The sequence below is a fragment of the Vigna unguiculata genome, chromosome 11 (genome assembly GCF_037176805.1).
Source record: "Vigna unguiculata cultivar grain cowpea cultivar isolate G323 ecotype 2 chromosome 11, ASM3717680v1, whole genome shotgun sequence".
Taxonomy (NCBI): Eukaryota; Viridiplantae; Streptophyta; class Magnoliopsida; order Fabales; family Fabaceae; genus Vigna; species Vigna unguiculata.
This window is the reverse complement of record NC_140802.1, coordinates 7,283,192-7,307,202: the sequence shown is the minus strand read 5'-3', so window position 1 is coordinate 7,307,202 and position 24,011 is coordinate 7,283,192. Positions and strand designations below refer to the sequence as shown.

Sequence of the window (24,011 nt, the reverse complement as noted above, 5' to 3'; positions counted from 1 at the left end):
TCAATTTAGTCTCTATTTTGAAAAAGTTTGATGCAATCAGGTTTTTTCCATTAGGACTGTACTATCAACGTTCAAGAGGTGTCACATATCAAATCATGGTTTTTTTTTTCAATTTTTTTTAAATTAAAAATTTGTCACGTGTCAAGTTGACGTTGTGCCACATGACAATGATAGTGTGATGTGGAAATGCCATGTGTCATTGTCACACTAGATGTCATTTCTTTAACGTGGTTAGTACAATACTAGCAGAAAGGACTTGATTGTATCAAGTTTCTCAAAATAGAGACCAAATTGAGACAAACAAAAAAATGGATCAAATCAATATTTTCTTACGAAAATGGGAACCAACGACATAATTTAACCAATATGTTTATAATTCTTATACTTGGATGTGAAATTAGAATTCATCATTATCTCAAACTTTGATACATTTTGATCTTAAAACTTTAAAATAATGGATGTAGTTCTCTTAACCCAATGACAAAAGGTGTAAATGAGGGGTCAAAAACAAATGGATGTAGCCCACTCCTTGCTAAGCCCCTTTTGAGGGGGTTCCCAAATGAGGGGGCATAAAAAAGTCCAATTCCCCAAAGCCCCCTCTCAAGTGGGTTAGAGCCGAGGTCAAGGTGGGTTTGGCCCACTAAAATACTTTAACTAATTCTTAAAAACAATATAACGAGTACGAGTATCCACAGATACTATGATATATTGATCATGATTGAGAATAAAATAATCAATGAATTGTATTAGTTAGTATGAAATATGAATTTGGTTGAATAGTTGAGCATTGATTTGGCGTTGGCATGGTTGTGGGTTCAAGCCCTCTTGGAGAACCCAAATTAAACTTCATTTTTGCTATTTTTGGTTTTAGCTTGAATTTGAAGGGTTAAAGGAAACCCTAGTAGACATGGCAGTCAAGGGTGGTTGAAAAACATAATGCATTAGGACATTGAATGACAATTAACATATGATTAATGCCATTTTCGTTTTGCTACATTAAACCCACATTAAGACCCATTTAAAAGGCCATTTTGAGATAAGAGGGAAGGTTTGGTTGGGCTGTCATTGTGGTAGCAGAAGATAGCACGAAAATTTGAGAGTGGTAAGGACTGAGTGAAGCTTTAGGGCTAAATTGTGAGAGAAAGCCAAGGAAGGCCATTGATGATCATAGGGAACTCTCATGTATCCACTTTTAAGCAAGGAATCCAGGTTAGGGGAGCTGGACTCCGATTTCCTTATTTGCATTAATAATTACATGATAAGCATGATAATTGGAATGTATAATCTCTGTGTTATCTGTGATTTTTTCTAATTTCTGAAAATTTTCCAGAAAATGCCTGGCGGGCTATGCATAGTCGCCAGGCGGCTCATGTCAAAGTTGAGTGTTTCTGGGTTCCTACGAGGAACCGCCTGACAGTGAAGTCCTGTACCGCCTGGTGGTGAAGTCCTATACCGCCAGGCGACACAAAACCTGTAGCTCATTTCTGGGTTCTCTAATGAAGGGCCTGGCGGTGGTGATTGAACCGCCAAGCATCGCGAGCCATATTGGCTCGATTTTAGTGTTTCTAGGTTCTGGGTGGATTCTGAACGGAGGGAAGGTTAACTATAGTCATTAAAGGATGGTTTTGATGTCAAATTGTGGTATAGTCACATAATCAAGGTCGTAATTGAATGGAACAGTGAATAGATGGTTTAGGGTTAGAAATTTTAATTCTAGTACTTTAAAGAAAAAGATGGGTAGTGGAGTTGCACTAGAAAGAGTGAATAAATGCAGTTAGAATGGGCATCGTGTGCTATGGAAATGTGTAATTCATAGAAGCAAGGTTGTGTGCATAAACCAGGGATTTGCAGGACATGAAGGAAATTAGGGGTTCTTGGAAAACTTGCAGGAACCGCCTGGCGACACCGTGGTTGCCGCTAGGCGCCATATCAGGATTGGCAGGGTGTAGGGGTGTGTGTGCGACACTGTGAGATTTGGAAGCTGGAGTATAAGTCAGTTGAGTTGATAATGAGATCTTTAATATGTCGAAGGGGAACAAGCATATAGGGAAGGATGAAGGGGTATTATGCATGACCAATAAACTGTGATTGGGTTGGCCAGTTTTGGGTACTTAAATAAACAGAAGTCAGGTTAATAAAACTAGAGAATTGTTGTTAGGAAGATAAAGTGAATTGACAGTGAGTAAGAGTATGTGAATGGATTCTAATTGGAATGGTAGAATACGCATTGTTAAAATATGATAGCTATACTAATGGAAGGTGCAAGGAAATTAAGGTAACATATTGAGCAAGTAATATAGCAAATGAGGTATGAAGCGTAACAGTAGGATGTTTGGATATAGAAAGGTTGAACTAGAGCAACATCACTCATTAATAATAGAATGCATGTAGGTACTGGTTTGAAGAAAACATGGGTGATACCTAACAATTTTAGAGTCTCTTGGAAAGGGATAATCTTGCGGTAAGTTGTTGTAGAGACATGGTGAGAGTTGTAAATATCCATACATATATGTGTATACAATGCACTAGTTAGGGGTATGCTGGAGTGAAGGCAAGTGTGAGTGGAATGTGCGAAGTGTGTCTGGATCTGATCAAAACCAGTACATTTCACTGTACTAATACAGTGCCTGGCGGCGTAGCGAAAGCCGCCATGTGATAACTGCCCAACAGTGGGTCACTGGTACGTGGGCGCTTGACGGTGAGGGTCTTCCCGCCAGGCGATACCTGCAGCAAGGATGAATTAGAGGCGCTGTGCGCTTGGCGGTACGAGTCACCCGCCAAGCGGTCTGGAAGCTGGCAACGCCTGGCGGTACGTGTCCCATGCCAGGTGATTTTGCTGCTGCAACCTTGGGTTGTTGGTTCTGTAGGCGTGATCTACAAGGCTTTTGGGTGATGCTTCAAAGGTGGAATTGCTGGTGTTCCTTGAGTTGAGCTCGGAACGTATCTCTTGAGTATTGGCTCAAGATAGGGGATTAAGCACGTGGTATTCCTTGAGTTGTAGCTCAGGATGGCGGATGAACACGAGGAACTCTTGAGTTGTGGCTTGGGTTGGCGAGTGTTGCCAGTGTGAGTGTGCTGGTTGTTGCAAGTACGAATGGGTCTAGATAGATTGCCCTCCTCAGTTGTTGACTGACGAGTTTGGTAGTCTTGGGACGTTACGAACTATGTTCGTATTTGAGAACTCCACCTGACGTTACGGTGTGTGACTCGTAGCAATGATTTCCCGCACGTGCTCTATTGGTTGTGGCCGATAAGTATGGCAGCAAGTCATCTTGAGGTAATCACTAGAAGATGTAGAACACGAATAACATGGTTGTGGCCAAGTGATATGGAATCGAATGAGGAAGTATCTGTGAGGGGTTGTATGATATATATATATATATATATATATATATATATATATATATATATATATATATATATATATATATATATGAAATTTAGTGTGTTTTTATATATGCATATAAATATTTATAAGTTTAATCTGTTAAGCTCACCCTATCTGCTTGTGTTTGGCGATGATCGTGTACGCGGTACATGTGAGTAGATGATGTTGATGCAGGTGGTTCTAGTGGAGCTTAGCCACAGAGAGGGGATAACTCGGGAGATTTATGCTTTTATTTATTTTATGATTTTGATATCAGATGTAAACTCTTATGAGATGTTTTAGACTATTTTCCATTACTTTTATAAACTATGGATATTGGCTTTCATTAATAAAAGTATTTAAAATTTCTCGCGTTTTTGGGAAATGAGGTATTATTAAATGCAACGTGTTTATTAATTTCTTTATTTTATTAAAAATTAGTAATATCCTGACGGGATGTTACAAAAGACGAAGTCAAGCCGCGGGATGACCTAGACTAAAAGTCGAGACTGGACGACCGAGCCAAGCTGGACCAAAGACTGTGATAGGGGCAATTAGCTGATACAATCAAGAACAGTTTGGATAGACAATCGAGAAAGGCCCGGTCGAGGTGACGAAAAAGATGAGATAACCTGAGCATGAGCCTACAAACTAGATAAGCTAGCCTAGGCCCACAACTAAGATAGGTCAGCTCGAGCCGACAGTCGAGACGGGCTGACCGGGTTGTCGGCCAAGATGGGCGAGACTAGGCTAACAATAAAAATAGGTCAGATCGGACCGACGAATGACACAGACCAACCATGGCCGATGAACGGCACAAACCAACCATGGCCGACGATCGAGACGGGCTGGTCTAGGCCGATGATCAAGATGGAACGACCCAGATCGACGACCGAGAAGGGTAAGCTCGCGCCCACAACTGAGATTGGCCAACCCAAATTGACGACCAAGATGGGCCAGCCCAAACCCACGACCGAGACGAGCCGATGGGTGAGACAAGTCTACCCACAATGACGATTGATACAGGCCGACCCAGGCCCATGAATGAGACATGTTGTTCCGTGCCCATGAGTTAGGCCAACCTAAACCGAAAGTTTAATGGTATATTTAAAAGAAATAATATATTTTTCATGTTTAAAAAGGAAGCCCATGGGCTGGCCCTAACCCACAAGCTTTTGTGGACTTTTTGACCCTGTTGGTTTTTTAATTGGGGTCTTTTTGGTCCTGAGAGCTTTTTTGGTCCCAACTCATTGGGGCAGGGCCAAGCTTTGTAGGTTGGGCCAAATTGACGATTCTACCACTGAAATTAAATTTTTTTACATGTTACATGATATTCTAGGATGTCATTTGAGTTGGAACTGTAAAACTGTATAAACAACTTAAATGTGAGCCTAAACTGCCATTTGACACGTCGATTTATTTTTAATGTAATTGGATTAAGAAGACTATATCTATTCAAAGTTTGGGACAAAAACAAATTCTAATTTCACATCAAAATTTAAAGACTAAAAACATATTTAACATTTTTATAAAATGGATAATAAGAGGCGACTACTTTTTTTTTTTTTATTAACTTTGGTAGAGATAAAGGTATAACACTTTCAAGCTAAGACTTGCAATAAATTTAAGCGTGTTTCTTTATTTACGTATTTCTTCATCTTACTCATTTCTATTTAATATAAAACTTTCAATTCAACTTGAATTCTTAACAATGTATATAAATGCAACTACGAGGCTAAAGAAAATTGCAAACAAAACAATAATGAATCCATTCTTGCAACACAATGACATTATCATTTTGTTTCTATACATGGATGATTTGATCACTAATTATAAAGGATGGGTTTAGAAGCACTTATTGGTGACCGGTCAACTCTCCCGAGTGTGGTGGTACTTGATGGTGAATTCTCACAACTTGTATACGATCCTTTAGTTGTTATGTTAGTAGTCATGAAGCTGGTCACGTCTTCAAAATCCCAATCAGTTAGGTAACCAGGCTTTGTAGTGACAATATTCACTTCAATATCTCCTGAAAGCATTGCCACAACACGTGACATTGATGGACGTAATGTTGGTGATGCCTGAGTGCACAAAAGCACTATTCCTACTATTCGTTTTACTTCTTCCTCATCAAATTCGACCAGTCTAGGATCCACTAGATCACTTATGCGGTTGCTTTCATGAAGTTGCCATGCCTAAAGCACAACATTAACGAAAAGCTCAAATGATAACAATGTTTTCAGATGTTATATTGCACAGTTTGAAAATCATAAACAAAAGAATATTATATTGCAAAATTTAAAAATCACAAATAAAGGAATCAATCAATTTTGTTTTAATAATTGGAAATCTTATTTCAATTAAAAATAAGGACTAATTTAATTTACTATACGAGTTAGGCAACCTTTTGATCATTATGGATTGGATTTGAGAATTTGGATTTCTCGATCACCTTTTAAACATGTCAAGAATAGTAAATATGAGAAAATACTATTTTAATATACTATTATGTTAAGTGTAATATCAAATTATTTAGCATCAATATATTATTGGAAATAGTCCAAGTGTGAGTTAAAGTCCTACATTGGATAAAAAATCAAAGTGGTGTCAAATATTGTATAAGAATAAAGGCCTATGACACCATTATCTTAAGGTTTTGGATTAAAAGTGATGTCAAATGTCTTATGTGTAAGACCAATGTCATATATATAGAACCATAATCTCTAAATAACTATAACCCTATAAAAAAATATAAACCCAACATATATATATATATATATATATATATATATATATATATATATATATTATGAACTTTAGATTATAAACTTTTTATTTAAATAAAAAATCATTTGAACGTGTGGTAGTGTTTTTGTGAAGTGGCTACAGTGACGTAAATTTGCAAAAAGAGATAGAAAAGCTTGAAAAATGAAGAAACATGCACAAAAGTATTACAGTTTAGGTTAGGACACACGACAACCTTTCTTAAGAACTTCATTGGTTTTTCTCTTATTTCAAACTTTTCATGATAGTTATAAATGTCAACCATGGTTATTTTGGATTCTCAATAGTTCTTGACAAACCGTTGTCATAAAGTTTCACTTATTCATAAAAGTCTCAAAAATGATTTTTCTTTTTTCACAATTATAACTAAAGGATCATTATTAAGCTTTATTGTAATATATATTAAAAAGACAATAATATTTTGACTACTAAATTTTGATAACTTTATCTTACAATATGAGGTGACATCTTTTAAGTGGTTTTAAAAACTACTTAAAAAATACCACCTATATTAAAAGTATGATTAAATAAAGTAGAAAAAGATGAGATGCATACCCATTCAAGAAGGTACACCTTCTCTTCTTCCGTACTTGAATAAGAATTTGGCCTTCCACTCACTATCTCTAGAGCCACAATACCAAATGAAAACACATCTGCTTTCTCTGTGAGGTGTCCACGCATGGCATACTCTGGTGCAAGATATCCACTTCATGACAAGAATTTGAGAATATATATATCAACATTTCAGAGTTAATAAACTCAAAATATGAGACCAAACTATAAAAATATGACACGTAGAAAAATTATGAAACTAATACAAGATGATGAAGACTCACATTGTGCCAGCCACACGAGTGCTCATATGGGTCATTTTATCATCATACAATTTGGCCAAACCAAAATCTGATATTTTTGGAACAAGCTCATTGTCAAGTAAAATGTTACTAGCCTTCACATCACGATGTATGATTCTGAGACGTGATTCTTCATGTAAATAAGTTAAACCTCTGGCAACACCCAAGCAAATATCATACCGTGTCGACCAATCAAGTGTTAAACGATTTCCTGTCCAAACAAACCGCATTAGTTTATGCTTTGTTGTCGATGAAAATGAGACCATAAAAAGTTCATAAATTCACACACACACACACACACTAAGACAAAAAGTTATCAATTTGTTATACCGAATAATGCCTTATCAAGACTCTTATTTGCTAGATACTCATATACAATAAGTTTTTCTCTCCCCTGAATGCAACACCCATATAATTTGACTAGATTACGATGTTGCACAGCTGATATGGTAGCAATCTCATTCACAAATTGACTCTTTCCTTGATTGGATCCTATTGATAGTCGTTTCACAGCAATAACTCTTCCATCATTTAGTGTTCCCTACAATAATAAATGTGAAATATTTCAAAGTGTGATAGTACTTCACACGTAGTGATTGATTCTAACGATACTATCTTAATAAACTTGAGGCATAAAAGACTTTCATAAGGTAATTAGGAAGCAAATTTATGGTTCACAAAAGCATTGTGGCTAGTTTTTATCAACATACTCAATTGATGCTCACATCAAATGGTCATTGTTCCACCAATTATTTGTTTCCATAAGTGTTATTTAAACTGATATGGGCTATTATAACCTTTTTTTGGAGTAATATATAACCATTACCTTATGAACAGGTCCAAAACCTCCCTCGCCAAGTTTGTTTTCGAGACTGAAGTCATTTGTGGCATTCTTTAACTCAGAATAGGTAAAAGTGTATGGCTTTGTATCAATTCCTAAAAGATCTGGAAAATCATATTGTGAACAAGGTTAAGGTGGTATAAGAAAAAAAAAACAATAAAGGCTCTATTTCCTTGTTATTCGAGATTAAAATTTTGCTTTCTCTAGCTTATGTAGAATTTTTTTTCTTTCTTTTTCTCAGCTAATAAAAAACATATCATAAAAGACAAAGTTTAGTAGAAGAACATATGTACTATATTTATGCATGAAACTCAAACGTATATGAACAACATAACAACTATTTCAGCTACACTACCACTCTTACCTTCAACCGTTCCTCCACAACAGATTACATATCCCCTTTCATCTCTTCATCAGAATACTGGTATACAACACCATCTTGTATTATACTACTAATCAACAAGACTTAGAACTAAGCCAAAGTGATTTTGTTTAGCTTTTCAACAATTAGATTCCAATCTTCCTTAACCTAAGAGTCGGTCTATAGTCCCAACACTTTGAATAAGTTTATGTTAGACATCACTCTTGCATTAAGATTTTATTAAAAAAAAAAAAGCAAACTAACAAAAGAAAAACATGGACCATACAAAATCCATTATAAAACTACATTGCACACGTAGGCAAAAGAAAAAACAAATTAAGCAAATACCTACAGTAAACCAATGCTACAACAAACAACTCTATAATCAAATTCATGAGCATATCATGAGATTTATCATTAGCTAACTCTCTCACATTCCAAAAAAAAAAAACACTTTAAAAATTCTTATTGTTAATCAGAAGTCCTTGCTTTGATAGATTCAGTATTAACTTTCTATGACTCATCATCCTTTTCGGTAATAGAATCATCTCTTTCGTCAAGCGTATCAGTCCATTTAGAAACTAATTTTAATTCTTTCATAAAACGAGCTTCCTTATAGATCAGAGAATAAACCACTTCTAATTGCTAACATAAACCAACTACTTCCTAATTTTATCTTGCCACTAAAGTGACCTCTGAACATATATGTCTGCCAAACCAAACCAGGGTTATGATACCATATCAAATTTTATCTTAAAACTAACAAATGTAAAGTTAAACAGGTAAAATATGATTAGCTAAATGAAAATTTGCCTCATTCTTGTCTACAGAAGTTAGAAATGCATCCCATCCCACTAAATCTTCAAATATATTGACATTCAATAGATTTAATACAAGTAGTTAGAGAGAAATACTATACAAATACCTTCATCATCATTTTGCCGATTTCTTCTACGAATGATATAGAAAAACACAAAAATTGATAGAAAGCTTATAACTGCAGCCACAACAATTCCAACAATAAGACCAGTACTGTCCTTTTTACTACTTGTAGGTCCGTTGTTGACAATAGGTGGGAAATCTACAATAAATGCACACAATATGAAGTTTACAAGAGAATGTAAATCATGGGAAGTTAGTAACTAAACCAGTTGTATTCTCTTTGCTGTTGGGAGGTTCATTACTGACTGTAGGTTTGAAATCTGTACAACATAGTCACATTATATCAAATTCAAAAATACTCTTTTTTTAGTGTTTCACAAACTAGAAAGGTTTCTAAATAAGCATCTAAACTGCCACAATTTTTCAGTATTACCTGGTTTAACAAGAATGGCTTGAATCAAGGGCCCATAAGTGCCTTGAGCTGGTATGCAACAGGTCCCTTTTCCAGCCCAAAAGAGATGGATCTCAAGATAATTTTGGAAAACTTCAAACCTAAATTGGTCTGTGTACGAGGAACCCCCAGTTTCCTCAGTTTTCTTTACTATGTCAAAATCCTCAAGAACAAGTGTTCCCTAGAATATCCAAATGGAAAGGAAACTGAATGTAGAATACAAGACAATAAAAAAAGAGTCTCAAACATGTATTTTTGTGTGCCGAAACAATGACACAATATCGATTCAAAACTATTAACAAAAATATGCATATATATATATATATATATGTTAAGAAAAATAATTCAAAACAAGCTGTTAATAAAGGATTTTGTGTCCTTCTATGAATAGATTAACCTTTTCGTAATAATAGTATCAGAGCCTTGTAACGAACTTAATATCTCAAACCTGGGGAAGAAACCTACTCTAACAAAGGGGAGTTTTGAATTCACCATGCTGTCAGGTGCCAGCATTTGAAGGAGGGACATTTGTTAAGGGATTTTGTGTCCTTGTACGAACAGGTTATCCTTTTCGTAACAACAGCTTCCTTCTCTACTAATTCCCATCAGATATAGAATTCTACTTCATAAACTCTTTAGCCTTGTTTTGTGACTAGAGATATAATAAGATAAAATAAGATAATTATCGTATATCATTGTTATCGATTGTTTGGGACTCTTCACTATGACCTTGTACTTCATATCCATCACTGGTTTTGCTAATGCTGACTGGGGGTCTGATCTAGATGATAGAATCAATAACTGGCTTTTGCATATACCTTGGGAAGAACATTGTCTCTTGGATCTCTAAAATGCAACGTGTTGTCTCAAGAAGCACCATTGAGGCTGAATACAGAAGTATATATCTATTACCCTCACTAAAGTCACACAGATCAAATCTCTTCTTCATGAGTTACACATATCTACTGTAAAACCAGTTCTCTACTCTTCTAACAATTTAGGATCTGTTTTATTGGCTGCCAATCCTATTCTCCATTCTTAGTCTAAACACTTTGAGCTTGATATTCATTTTGGATGTGATAATGTTCAGAAAAATCTCATTTAACTTTTGCATCTTCCTGAAAACTTCACACTGTTGTTGCTCTTACCAAACCTCTGTACGGTGACTCTTTTCAATCTTTATGTGATAAACTTATGGTGCCACCATAAGTTTAAGGGGGTTGATAATGTATATAGTTTTATGTGTCTTAATGTAACTGACACAACTGTAAAACCAATTCTCTAAGTCTCTGGTTTTGCCTCGATTTATTCTTTGCATGTCTTGCTTTTACACAATGATGATAAGATACATCTTCTCTGCCTTCTCCTCTTGTTTTACCCCTTCCCCTTTCCTAGCATATAGAAATCTTAATGATTTTGTATGACAAGTATAATTATAAAATAAAGAAAGGATTGATACTACATCGATCAGAATATTTTTCAATATGGTCATATTTGAACATCTATATAGTAGAAGATACAAGAGAAAGCATTGAAAAATCAAAGAAATAAATTTTGATCCTATTTACAGTGCCAACAGCTTGTCTACTAATACTTGTTTTGGGAGTGTGAAAACTATTGTATTGTTCACTCTATGAACTAACCAGATGAGTAAGGAAGTCTTATTGATTATCCTCTCTAATAGAGTTACTCCTTAATAACACGTTCTTGTGATTATAGCCAGAAGTGACAATTAAGAATACTTGAGTTATTAATCTTAATTAGGGGGAGATTTCAAAGGGAAAATCGAAAGATGTTTTTGTACTTGTAATAACCAAGATTGACTTTTGTACTTGTAATAACTAAGTGTGGTTTCTATATTTGTTGTAGTCATTGTTAATTAGTGAAACCCTTTAATAATTACTTGAAGGGAAACTGGATATAGTTCAATAGTTTAGGATGAAAGTATATATAAACTTGCAATGTTATTCTTTCTCACCAGACGATCTTTTACTTAATAAGTAGTTTCTCATGTGTGGGTGGTCTGTTAGCAACCCGATATCGGATGAAACAAAATGTTCAAGAAAGCTTATTAGGATAGGTTCTAACGTTGCTCTAATACCATATTAGAAGTGGGTTTTAAGCCTAACTCAACCCCCACAAAATCAGTTTGTAAAATAAGGTTTGCTCCTCATTTATATATTGTGAATTGGCCTTATCTCTAGTCGATATGAGATTTTTAACGATAAATGCAACACATTATTATAAGTTATACCGTTGCTATATATTGAATAAAACCAATACCATATCTTTTTCTTTCACAAAAACTACTATAATTAGTATCTAAGTAGTTTGTTGCACCATTATTGCGTTTTCTAAGTACCTGAATATATATATCGAAGACTCGCCTCCCTAGGCTTCTCCATGTGCGAGTATTACTCAAAATGGTCGTTTCTGCAAATGAAAGGGTGATGTTGTAAAAGCCATTTTGCAACCCCAAACCATAGTATCTTAATGATGAAGGAGAGTGTCGTGCTGATTGTGCTGCTTGGAAGATGTCTGAGGACACAGGGATTTCGTTGGTAGGATTATTGCTCCCTGTGTAAATTCCAACATTACTAACAGCCCATCTATTTGTGTCTGTAACAAAGTATGTAGCAGCACCAAGTGTAGCCTTGTCCGCTTCATACACAGTTCCATCTGTCGATATAGTTTGTGGTCCACCACACTTTATTGCAAACTCATAATCTACATAAAATCATAGATAAAATTGATCAACATGTAAAAAAGGAAAGGAGATTATCCTTTAATAACTTTATTGTGGAATAGCTTAAACAAATTCACTTCAAATTGTCTAACACAAACGATAAAATGATGACAGAAAACAGTTAATGAACGATACATGAACTATTAATTAAAGTTTCTATTTATACAAAGAAGACACATGAACGATATTTCCACTATTGAGCTTGAAATGTCACATAGGATGACACTCCAAATAATACAAAATTATGAAGAAGTTAATGTCTGATGCCATAGAATGCTCTTATATAAGACAAACACACCGATGAAGATAGATGCACTGATAAGAGCGATGTATTTGAACCATTAGACAATCTCAAACCATCAAACAATCCGAAGCAGTCAAATGGTATAGGAACCTTAACAATATTTTAAATGAACCTATCCTCACAAATCTCCACCTTGATTCAACAAAAATCTTTTGAGAGATAATCAATGTCTGCTTCTAAGCCTATTACAAGATTAATCACTAATCAATTGGATCAAATCCAAGAAGGGAGAGAGAACTTTCTACCTGACAGAACCTTCGTAATCCTATCATTGGGATTATAATTTGTTTCACAGATCCTCGAGCAATGTCCTTTCTTACAAAATGCAGCTTGATGTCAATGTGTTTTATTCTTTCATGGTAGATATGATTATCTCTGATAACTATGTAACACTAATATTGTCAAAATAGACAATGAGATCCTGGTATTGCACCTTTAGTTCTATGGCTAAACCACTTAGCCATAAGGCTTCTTTCACCCCTTTAGTCATGAAAATATACTTTGGTTCGATGTTGGCAAAGCCATTACCTTCTATATCAACCTTTTTATATGATATATTTCCCTTCAAGTGTATGAGTGACCCCTTTTTTGGTTATGGTTATGAGATTAGGAATCCAAGTGTGAGTCTAAGTCCCACATTGACCAGAACTGAGAAAATAGAGCACTATATAAGAATAAAGACCCATAAACTCATTGCTTTAAGGTTTTGGGTTGAGAGTGGTGTCGGTGTCTTATGTGGTTAGGCTCAGATCTCATTGGTGTTGTATACCACTGATGAGTTTATATTTTACGTCATATAGGTTATGGTTATATTCATTGAGAGATTGTGGTTATGAATCTTTGTTTTTATATAATGTTTAACTTTGTAATCCAAGTCAACATAACCTTCTATGGGACCATATATTTGGCATGATGTCTGACCACTATAAACTAAAAATCTTCCAAGTGATCTCTTAAGATAACTAAGAATCTACAATTATCTTGATAGTGAGATCACCTAGGATTTGACTTGAACCTACTAATTACACTCACAACATAGCAAAATAGGCTACGATGGGTGAATGCAAACCATCAGATCCATCACACAACCAACTAAATTATAATGTCTATTAAAGTTTATTTAGATTTTAATCAGAATTATAATTTAGTTTTTTTGAGATTGAAGAAAAAAATTATATTTTTTTAATTGAGTTAGTGAGCCAACCTATTTAATCCACAGACCTATAATGGATCGAGTCGGGTTCAATTTCTTTTAACTTGTTAATAAGTGAGCTGATTTGAATTGATTCACTAAGTGACCAATCCGTGGTAGATCGAGTCGGACCAAACCGAATTACTTGTTTTAAGAGCTCTAAAGTGATCTAATTACTTCTTTGATTGTCTTGAAGATTATTTTAGTTCCAGACACAAGTACACGTATACACACGCTGAGAGTACATGTACACACACCCACACTCACATGAACACCCACTCACATAGCCACCCACACACACCGATGCAAACTCCCACACATTCTCTCACATTGAAAGGAAACTTACATCTTCCAACACCACTATTGCAAGGAAAACTTTTCTGAAGACAATTGAGACCAGAAGGCAAGCCACTGCAAAAGAAAAGTTATGCTTTAGACAACACAAATTCACATGGCTTTTAAGTTATACCAGATAAAAGAAATGAATTTTTCAAGCAGTATAAATAGTAATAAAATAATTCGTTTAGAATGATAATTGCTAATTCTTTCACCTAGATCCCAAACAAGTATGAGCACTACAATTTCAAGATTCTTGATTATGATAAAATCTTTCGAGTTTGGAAAAATCAACCACTGAGTGTTAGCTTAGAGAGTGGCTGGCTGATTGGTAATATTGCATTTATTTAATAATCCCTTTGGATCTCAATTTGGAATGAATTTTTAATTTACAGCAAAATGATAAATCTCCTAACCAAAATTTAAAAGTGCAATATATTCCATTTATCTCATGATCCAGCTCAAGAACCTTATTAGTAGTTAAGATTTTCTTAAAAAGAACAAAAGATAATTTGACTTGCCCCTATATATATATATATATATATATATATATATATATATATATATATATATATATATAAGTAACGAATAGAGTCACCTTATATTTGAACCTTCTATTGTGAAGTTGTTGGCAACTAAATTCCTGCAATGACACACCCAAAAATATCATCATATATATATATATATATATATATATATATATATATATATATATATATATATATATATATATATATATATATATACACACCAAAGAGAGAGAGAACGTAAACATATTTTTTATTGCAGTCTAAGAATGACAAAATCAAGTTACTACAATAATATACCAAAGAGAGAGAACGTAAACATATTTTTTAATTGTATTTGTATTTATTTTCTTCTCTTTCAATTGAAGATCACATAAATAAATATTATCATTTCCTAATGAATTTTTCATTTGAGTTTGTTAAACTCTTATGATTTATTTATTGTTTATGGTGATTATTGATATTGCGTGTGTGACTTTTACGGACTATCTTAATAAATTTGATAAAAAATATTTTAAAGGAGATATTAATGTGGTATATTATCACAAAAGGGTAAATGAAAAAAAAAAGTTGAAAAAACAAGGATAATAAGCTAATAAACAATGAAGAAAAAATGATTAAAATTGTATTGAATTGAGCAACTTGTCCATAAGATTTATAGATAACAAAATTCAATACATTTCTTTATAAATAAAAATTAATTAGCTTACAAATAAATTAAAAAACTATGATTTTTATAATTATATTATTAATAAATTAATTTAAATTTATAAAAATTTCATTTAAATTTTTGGTTAAATTACTCTTTTGATCCCTTTATTTGTCATGAAATTTCAGTTTGGTCCTCAAATTTTTCGTTGTCTCAATTTGGTCATCATTTTCTTAAAAATGACTCAATTTGGTCCTCACCGTTAACTTTGACCAGACGGTGTTAAAGTCAACACCACGTGTCAATTTCTAGTTTTTTTTTCAAATTTTTTTGAATTTTTTTTAATCTTTTTTTGAATTTTTAATTTTTTTTTTTTTATTTTGACACGTGTCATTTCACAGTTGTGCCACATGTCAAAGTGACTCAATTTGTTCCCTATATTTGTTTTTAGTTTCAATTTAGTCCCAATTTTTGTAAAAATAAAGCAATATTGTCCTTCCTTAAATTGACACTAACTTTACTTTTTTATAAATTTTATGGTGATATTCTTACTAAAATTAATGTTTTTATTAAATATTTCTATAAATATTTTAAATTAACTTTAAATTGTACATAAAACATTAGACTTTGGTTTTGTTTTGAACTTGAAATTTAGTTCCTAAACTTATGTGTGACAAGTTATTTGATTTTTAATCTTTATTAAGTTTGTATAATATGATATACTTGATACCCTTATATATGATGACAAAATTATTAAATTTTGAAATTAAGTTTGGTGGTTTAACTTTGTTTAATAATAAAACTAAAAAAAATTATTTAAAAATATTTCAACAAATATTTAATAAAAACGTCAATTTTATTAAGAATATCATCATAAGTTATATACAAAGATTAAATTGAGTGTCAATCTAAGGAGGGACAATATTGCTTCATTTTTACAAAAATTGAGACTAAATTGAAACTAAACAAATATAGAAACCAAATTGAGTCACTTTGACCCGTCACACAAGTGACACGTGTCAAAAATAAAGAAATATTAAAAAAATATTAAAAAAATGTTAAAAAATTCAAAAAAACCAGAAATTGACACATGGCGTTGACTTTAACACCGTCTGGTCAAAGTTAACGGAGAACCAAATTGAGTCATTTTTAAGAAAATGAGGACCAAATTGAGACAACGAAAAATTTGAGGACCAGACTGAAATTTTATGACAAATAGAGGGACCAAAAAAGTAATTTAACCTAAATTTTTTTGTTCTTTAAATCTTTGTGAAAAAAATATAAAAAAAATGTCCAAAATGAGTGAAATGTTCAAGTTCTCCTATCTGTTTTCTGACCACTCATAACTTCTCAACTAGGCATATTCTCCTCTATTTTTTTCATCTAAATATGAACTCATTTCATGTTCTCATCACATACAATTAATATGCAAAAGAGGAAAACAAAAAAATAAACACAATACTTACAACTGTAAATTTGGTTCATTTACCCATGACGGAAGGTTGTTTGACAGATTATTGTATGACAAATCTCTGAAAAACGAAAATCAAATCAAATGAAGGATAGTAACTGATGAATGAAGTTCAAAAATTGAAATTGGTGCATAAAATAAAATTTTATGTTTAAAATGAATTTCTTGACCACCTCCTATACTCATAAGTTCAAGAAATATTGATAATGTAGAATAATTTTACAAGGTCATTTTTAAATATACTCCAAAAGCCATGTAGCATATAAGTTTTTATTGTTATGCATAGATGGGTAAACTAAGTCATAATTAAAGTAAAGTTTGACTCTAGGTTTAGAAAATGTTTTTTAACTGTATGAAAATATTTGGGTCGAAAATCTCTCGAGTTGAAAAGATTCAACCGATGTCAGAAAGAAGCACTATGCCATCACCTCATTATGTAAATCACTTTCAAATATATGAAAAATTGAAAGCATCATTTCTTGTGAGAGTAGTTGTCAATATTTGAGTCTTATTATAATATCTAAGGTTAAGCATCAATTGGATTTTTCAAACTTCAGTCTAATCCATTCTAGATCCAAGAAAATGGATTGGATTTATAAACCTAATTCATATTAATTAGATAAACTGGATTTTTTTCCCTATCCAAATTAAATTAGATTAAATATAAATTCAATTCACTTTGTAAATTAGATTAAATCTAATGAGATTGACTTGGTTCGATCTTCGGTTTAGAATGACTCAATTCAACCTATCGGCTCTGCCAACTTAGCTCGATCTTTTTGCTCACGTTGACGCAACCCAACTTTTCGGTCTGAGCCAACTTGGCAAGACCTTCTAGCTTAGACTAACTCCCCACAACTTTTGGCACGAGCCTACTCGACACAATCTTCGATCTAGGTCAACTTGGCATGACCTTCGACCTAGGCTAATTTGACAAAACCTTTGACTTGAGGTCATTCTATTAGATCTTGCACCTTGGTCGATTTGGCTCGATCTTGTTCCCAACTGCCTTGGTTTGGCTTATACACACTTTTATTTTGGATTTTCAAAATTAAAAAAAAAATGTCCGAAATCCAAATTTGATCCACATTAGATTAAGTGGATTGAATTTAAAATCCAAAATAAGGATTTGGATTTGAGAAAATCTATTTAAATGGATTTAAAATAATTATAAATTTATATTTATAATTATAAATGAGATTTCACAACTTGGATTTTGAGAAAAATCTATTTAAATATATTTAAAATAATATAAAATTATATTATTATAAATGAGATTTCATTTGAATCTCTCGTCCAGCTCAAGTGGTATTTATTTAATGCACTTATTTTGAAGATGGTCCTGAAGTGGAGTTCTTTTCCATCCCTAACTCTTTGTCATCTTTCCTATTTCATTTAGTTACATTGATATATTATTTGTAGTATATATTCTTTTTTATTTCACATCAAGTTTAATTTCCATTAGGTTCTTGTACATGTTCAGTATCATGTCCTTAGTTTCTGTAAGTTTTCATGTTGTTTGAAACTATGAATGTAGCATCTCGTTATAACTCTTCATGAATTAAGGCAAAGATGAGGTTTAACTCTGCATGAATTATTCATCTGTTTCTAAAGTTGAATAAGCAAAGTAATAAATCATGTCCATCATAATTTAGATAGGCCAATCTTACTCACATATTTTGAAGAGATGAACTTTTTTGCCGAGGCAAAGAGCCACTAAGCATGTTATTTCCAAGAAACCTAAAAACAAAACACCCTTCAAACCTTGTAAGATGGGGATAATATATATATATATATATATATATATATATATATATATATATATATATATATATATATATATATATATATATATATATATATATATATATATATATATATATATATATATATATAACATTTTGGATTGCAATATGACAACTTACACGTAAGAGAGTGAACTCAAATTGAAAGTTGATTCTGGAATTTGTCCTGAGATGTTGTTAAAGCTTAGATCCCTACCAATAATAAATTTTTTAATCATTTTTAGGATAGGGCACAACTAAAACTATTTGACATGATATATACTAGTTTCTATTTTGCAAAATAAAGAAATGATAATACCGAATATTTTATTTTTATAGAAAATAATCTGAATTTGAGTTTTTTTTTTTGACATTATAACATTGTAAATAGTGAAATAAAAAATTTTCACTAAAAATATTATTAAATAACAACTAACTTTAAAATAGATTCTATTATAAATAAAAATTATAATTAATCTGTGAATCAGATTTTATTATTAATAACCCTTTATTATTGATTCTAAATTAGTGTCTAACGTATTATTAGAAATTAATTATTGATTCTAAATTAGTTAAAGTACACCAATAATGTCAAGCTATAGAAAAAAGAAATCATAATAATTTAATTCGATTTAAGAACATGAGTACTTTTTAGAATATCGCTTAAATAACTAATTAGTAATTTCTTGCTTAATTTATTGCCTAGCATTCTTGTCAATTTGAATGTCATTCTTATCAAGTTTAACACAAATACAAGTAATACTTACAATTGAGTCAAATTATGAAATTCTCCAATGAATGATGGAATTGAACCAAAAATATTGTTATTCCTTAGTACCCTGCAAAAATTATATAACATTTAGAAAGATAAAAAACAAGTAAGAGAACTTGATTTGCATTCTAGAGTAACTTATGTCTATTAGTGCAGAGAGGGCCTTACAATGTATCTAAAGATTTCATATTTCTTATAAATTGTAGTGAGGAGCTTCCATTGGAGATGTCACTTATTCTCCTACATTCACATTACATGTCAGAAATTATTTATTAGCATTCATCAATTAACAGTACTAACCATGGAAGAAACTAGTGATCATACTTACAACTCTATCAAAGAAGTCAACTTGGAAAATGATGAAGGTATTGAGCCATTAAAAGAATTTCCTTGAAGCCTCCTATTAATACAAAACTCACTAAAGTTTTCGGTGTTTTTTTTTATCAACAATAATAAATATATTAATAGGGACAATAGGGTTGTCTCAACCTAAATATAACAAAACAAAGTAAGAAGAAAAAGAAAAAAAAAACAACAAGAACAAATCTAAATCATACATTTTTATTTTCTATAATTGTTGCCCACCAAATTACAAGAAAAAAAAGTATAATAAAAAAGGAGACTAGAACTTCTGAAATAAAAAAATGAAAATAACCATAAAAGAAAATTTTAGTTTCACATCCTATATAATTCTTTTTTTTTTTCTCAAAAAGCTTTTCACATACTTAATAATAAGTAAAATTCAGGTTTTCTAAAGATAAAGACTTAAAAAATATTCAACATCAATAAAAGTATGAAGAAACTTTGTTGTTATTAGTCAATTTATTTTTTTAATGTAGATATAAATTTCTTTCTTTTTTGTTTTGTTTTATTCTTTTCAAGAGAGTTTGCTTTATAAGTTTTTGTTTTAAGTATGAGTTGGTTTGGTTTCCATGTTATTTTTTTTTTTATAAATTCTTTCATGTAATGGCACATGATTATTGAATTTTTGGATATCAGTCTAACTAAATTGTTATAATTTATAGTAATACCTAATATAAATTTTATAAAAAAAAACAAAAAACCATGAAAAAACTATATACAAAATCCTAACACATTACTCGAGCTCTTTTTCTTCAAATTTCAAGTTACTCGAGCTTTTCACAAGCTCCACTAAGCTATCTGAGTACTTAACTTACTTCATCAACTTAATCAAGCTATGTAAGTGTCCCACTAAGTTAATCGAGTTTGCCTCATGCTCCACCATGTTGTCCAGGGTATTTACACTCTCCACCACCCTGTCCGAGCTATCTACATGTCTTACCAGCCTATGCAACCTACTCGGTTGTTTTGTCGACCTATCCACTCTACTCGACTGTCTTGTCGAGTGATCAACTATACTCAACCTTCTTGTTGAATTCTCCATGCTACTCGTTCTTCTTGATGAGTTCTCCACTTGCTTGTGCTCGACCCCTAAGCTACGCACCATCATCAACAACGTCGCTTTTTCTTTAACTTCTTTTGTGGGGTTGATCGTCTCTTCTTTTCCACTCTTAGACCGATAATATTTAGCGAAATGTTTGACCTTATCACAATTGAAACATTTATCTGAGTAATAATCCTTTGCATAATGGCCATACTTGCCATACTTGAAGCACTCAACATTTGAGTTGCTTGATCGGCCCCCTCTCCATGGACGTCGTCCTCTTCCACGCCAATTTTGTTCTTTCTCTTCTTTTTGTCCTCTACTTCTACCACTAGGATCGCTTCCTATACCTCCTCGGTGTCGCCTTCTGCCTTGAGTGTTTCGAGCCTCTCCATTCATTTGGAGTAGTAGATTAAGTGGCTCTACCTTTTTCTCCTGCTTTCGTTGCTCATGCACCTCAAGGGACCTGACAAGCTCTTCAACCGTGAGCGTTGATAGGTCTTTGGACTCCTCACTTACGCACACCACGTTCTCAAAATCGTCTATCAATGACCTCAAAATCTTCTCCACAACTCGGTTAGCGGGCAACGTCTCTCCGTTTCTAGCAAGTTGGTTCGCCAAAATTTCAACTAAGTAATGTACTGGACTACTACTTTTGTCTCCTTCATCTTCATGCTCTCCAACTCGCCCCCTGGGTGTTTGATGTCAAACTAGTTTCACTCGACCATCCCCCTTATACGCCTTCTCCAAAATATCCCATGCTTCTTTTGAAGATTTGACACTTGCAATCTTTTCAAAGCTAGACTTGTCCGCAGCTTGGTACAAGATGTACAAAGCTGCCTTGTCCTTCACACAGGTTTCTTTCAACATTTTCAATTGGACATTTGACCAATTCATGGTATTGGCTAGTTAATTGAAACCATTTTCAACCACTTCCCAATTTTCTTGGGAACCAAGAAGAACCTTCATTTTGAGACTTCAATTGTCATAGTTGACTGCCTTTCTCAACATACGCATGGGTACATTATTTGTAAGATTGACCATCTCACTCTTTTTTTTTCCAAACACTAAACCACTTAAGCTCTCTAGCTCTCTTTTTACACTCAAACACTCAAGCTAACCGGCTTTGATAACATTTTGTAGACAATAACTCTCTATTCTTGTGAAAAAACTTGATTCACCTTTTGTGTTGTTGTTCATTTAAATAATTCACAATGCAATTTATAGACTAATTTTTCTGTCCGTTGTACTCAACTACAAACGACTAGTAAACTAATTACCCACAACAGCTAATACATTAAAAACCCTTAACGATTAATTCATTAACTACCCACAACAACTAACTCATTAACTACTATTAACAATGCAACTAATTCATTTAAATTTATTATAATCCCAACATTTTCCTTTTTCTCTGTTTCTTATTCATTAAACAAAGAAGATTCACCGAACAAATTGTTCACTAAATGATTTTTTCACCCTTTTTAAAGTTTTTTCTTTAATAAGGATAAGTTTGTTTCGAAACACCAAGGTTACTTTCTATCCTGTTAAGATTCAGAGATTAGTAAAATGAGTTTTGAATTTTAAAGGTTTTCCAGAGACGGAAAACCTGTGTATGCTTCAATTTTTTAGTGAATAAGAGCTATATAAAAGAAAACAAGAAATATTTGACAAAAAGATTATAAAAAGGAAAAAAAAAATGTATACCAATGGCATGGGTTATGTTTATTCTATAACTATATCAGTAATTTAGTTCAAGTGACATGACTAAAGGCTGTAATAAAAAAATAATCAAAAGTAAGGTTTCTATTAAATACCATCAACCTAATTTTTCCAAAGAGATTAATCTTTGATGACATCATGTTAATTCACTAGACTGGTGAGATCGATTAACTTTTGAGATGTGAATTATCTATACAAGAAATTTGATAGTATTTTTAATATAAAAATTTAAGATTCAATGTTTATGGAATCTATCACTTTTATATACTATTGAACTTTTTTTTCTTTTTCCTAAATATATTATTTTCAAATGATTCCTGGATTTCTAATAATATCATCCACATGATTGAATACAAAGTTAAGAGTTTCTCTTCCTGAGAATTTCTCTGCTGAATTTCCCAACAAGAAAACCATTGATTGAGAGTATCTCTCTGCAGAAGAAAAAAGCTGTGACAGAAAAAAGAAAAAAAAAAAAGAGAGAGAGAAAGCAGTTAATTACCTTCAGAAGGGTCAGTGGTGGCGTTCGCAGATTGAACTTGTGCAAAGCTAACGAAGCAACTGAAATGACAGAACAACAAAACAACAAGTGCACAAGCCAAACCATGTAACATCCGTCCCATGATACGAAGAACTCGATCAGCCCAGAATAAGAATCTTTGAAGAAAGTTGTGAAGTGGTTTCAAAACTTGGTCGATCGACCTTGCAGATTAATGAGAACGTTGGTATTTGGTGAGCAATCGCAGTGTTAGGGAGAAGAAAAATTGGAACGTTGCTTTATTTTATAAAGACTTTATGAGCAAAAAAGAGGCAAAGATGCGTCTCTGACCACAATTCTCAACACGTGGAACAAGTAATGCCTCATTTGTCAACATGATCTACGGATTATGTATCGATCATAAATTTAATACGCCATTTTTCGTAGATATTATTTATATTTATGGATAAATATACTTTTGGTTTTAGTTTAATTATGATTACAATCAATGATAAATTTAAGACTCTAGGTCAGTAAAATTTGTTTATTTTAATATTTATTAAATTGCAAATTTTTACTTTTTTTTATATAAGTAACTATTTAAAAAAAAAATTGTTTACTTCAAAAGTACTTATTTAAAGTTTAAACATTCTAGTACAGTAACTAATGACTTGGCATTGCAATTTGCAAACGTGATTATTTGCGATGCTTAAAGAATTACTTCTTTTTGTGTTGCGTTAATTTGGTATTGTTGAATGTTACTGTCAAAGGGGTTGCTGATAGGGCCCTATGCTTTATATTTATTAACAACAATAAATAAAAACAGTGGTACCAAAAATAAAAATAATGGAACCATAATATTTTTTTTGGTTATCATGAAAAGCATTCATTTGCAACCGCGTGAACGGTCCGGTTTTATGACTCTGAATTTGGAAGTTGAATATTCGGCATAGGGGAATAGTCTCGTAAAAAGAGCAGAAAATCTGGTCTATGTAAAATTATCAACGATTTTTAAGATTTTCTCGCACAATAAAACATAATATAGTACTAACTTTAATACATGTGAAATTATGTAAAAATACGTTCTT

The 24,011-nt window shown here is 32.5% G+C and overlaps 1 protein-coding gene across 4 annotated transcripts; it reads right to left on the bottom strand.

The window, feature by feature from the left end:
• Nucleotides 1-5,112: 5,112 nt before the first annotated feature.
• On the bottom strand, nt 5,113-23,259 carry LOC114169271 (putative LRR receptor-like serine/threonine-protein kinase At1g56140). 4 transcript variants are annotated; one of them, XM_085669067.1, is made up of 18 exons: nt 22,948-23,259; nt 19,650-19,721; nt 19,490-19,561; nt 19,317-19,388; nt 18,691-18,762; nt 18,440-18,505; nt 16,761-16,826; nt 14,717-14,761; nt 14,129-14,193; nt 11,903-12,267; nt 9,523-9,721; nt 9,356-9,409; nt 9,133-9,288; nt 7,832-7,950; nt 7,336-7,546; nt 6,988-7,216; nt 6,707-6,857; nt 5,113-5,562 (listed from the first exon to the last, which is right to left on the bottom strand). In XM_085669067.1, the coding sequence occupies exons 3-18, from the start codon at nt 19,507-19,509 to the stop codon at nt 5,194-5,196; spliced, it is 2,259 nt and encodes a 752-aa protein (XP_085525193.1). In that variant the 5' UTR covers nt 19,510-19,561; nt 19,650-19,721; nt 22,948-23,259; the 3' UTR covers nt 5,113-5,193. The 4 variants fall into 4 exon arrangements, with proteins under 4 accessions (XP_085525193.1, XP_085525195.1, XP_085525194.1 ...); XM_085669069.1 differs by having other exon boundaries at nt 9,133-9,204; nt 22,948-23,258; XM_085669068.1 differs by lacking the exon at nt 9,356-9,409 and having other exon boundaries at nt 22,948-23,258.
• Between the last annotated feature and the right edge of the window lie 752 nt (nt 23,260-24,011).

Bases quoted from the DNA above. Each gene is read 5' to 3' on its own strand.
- LOC114169271 (XM_085669067.1), bottom strand. From the start codon at position 19,509: ATGAAATCTTTAGATACATT. The intron at 18,763-19,316 runs GTAAGTATTACT...TATTATTGGTAG, and splicing joins TTTCATAATTTGACTCAATT to GGATCTAAGCTTTAACAACA. The intron at 18,506-18,690 runs GTAAGTTGTCAT...TTTTGTTTTTAG, and splicing joins TTGAGTTCACTCTCTTACGT to GTTTCTTGGAAATAACATGC.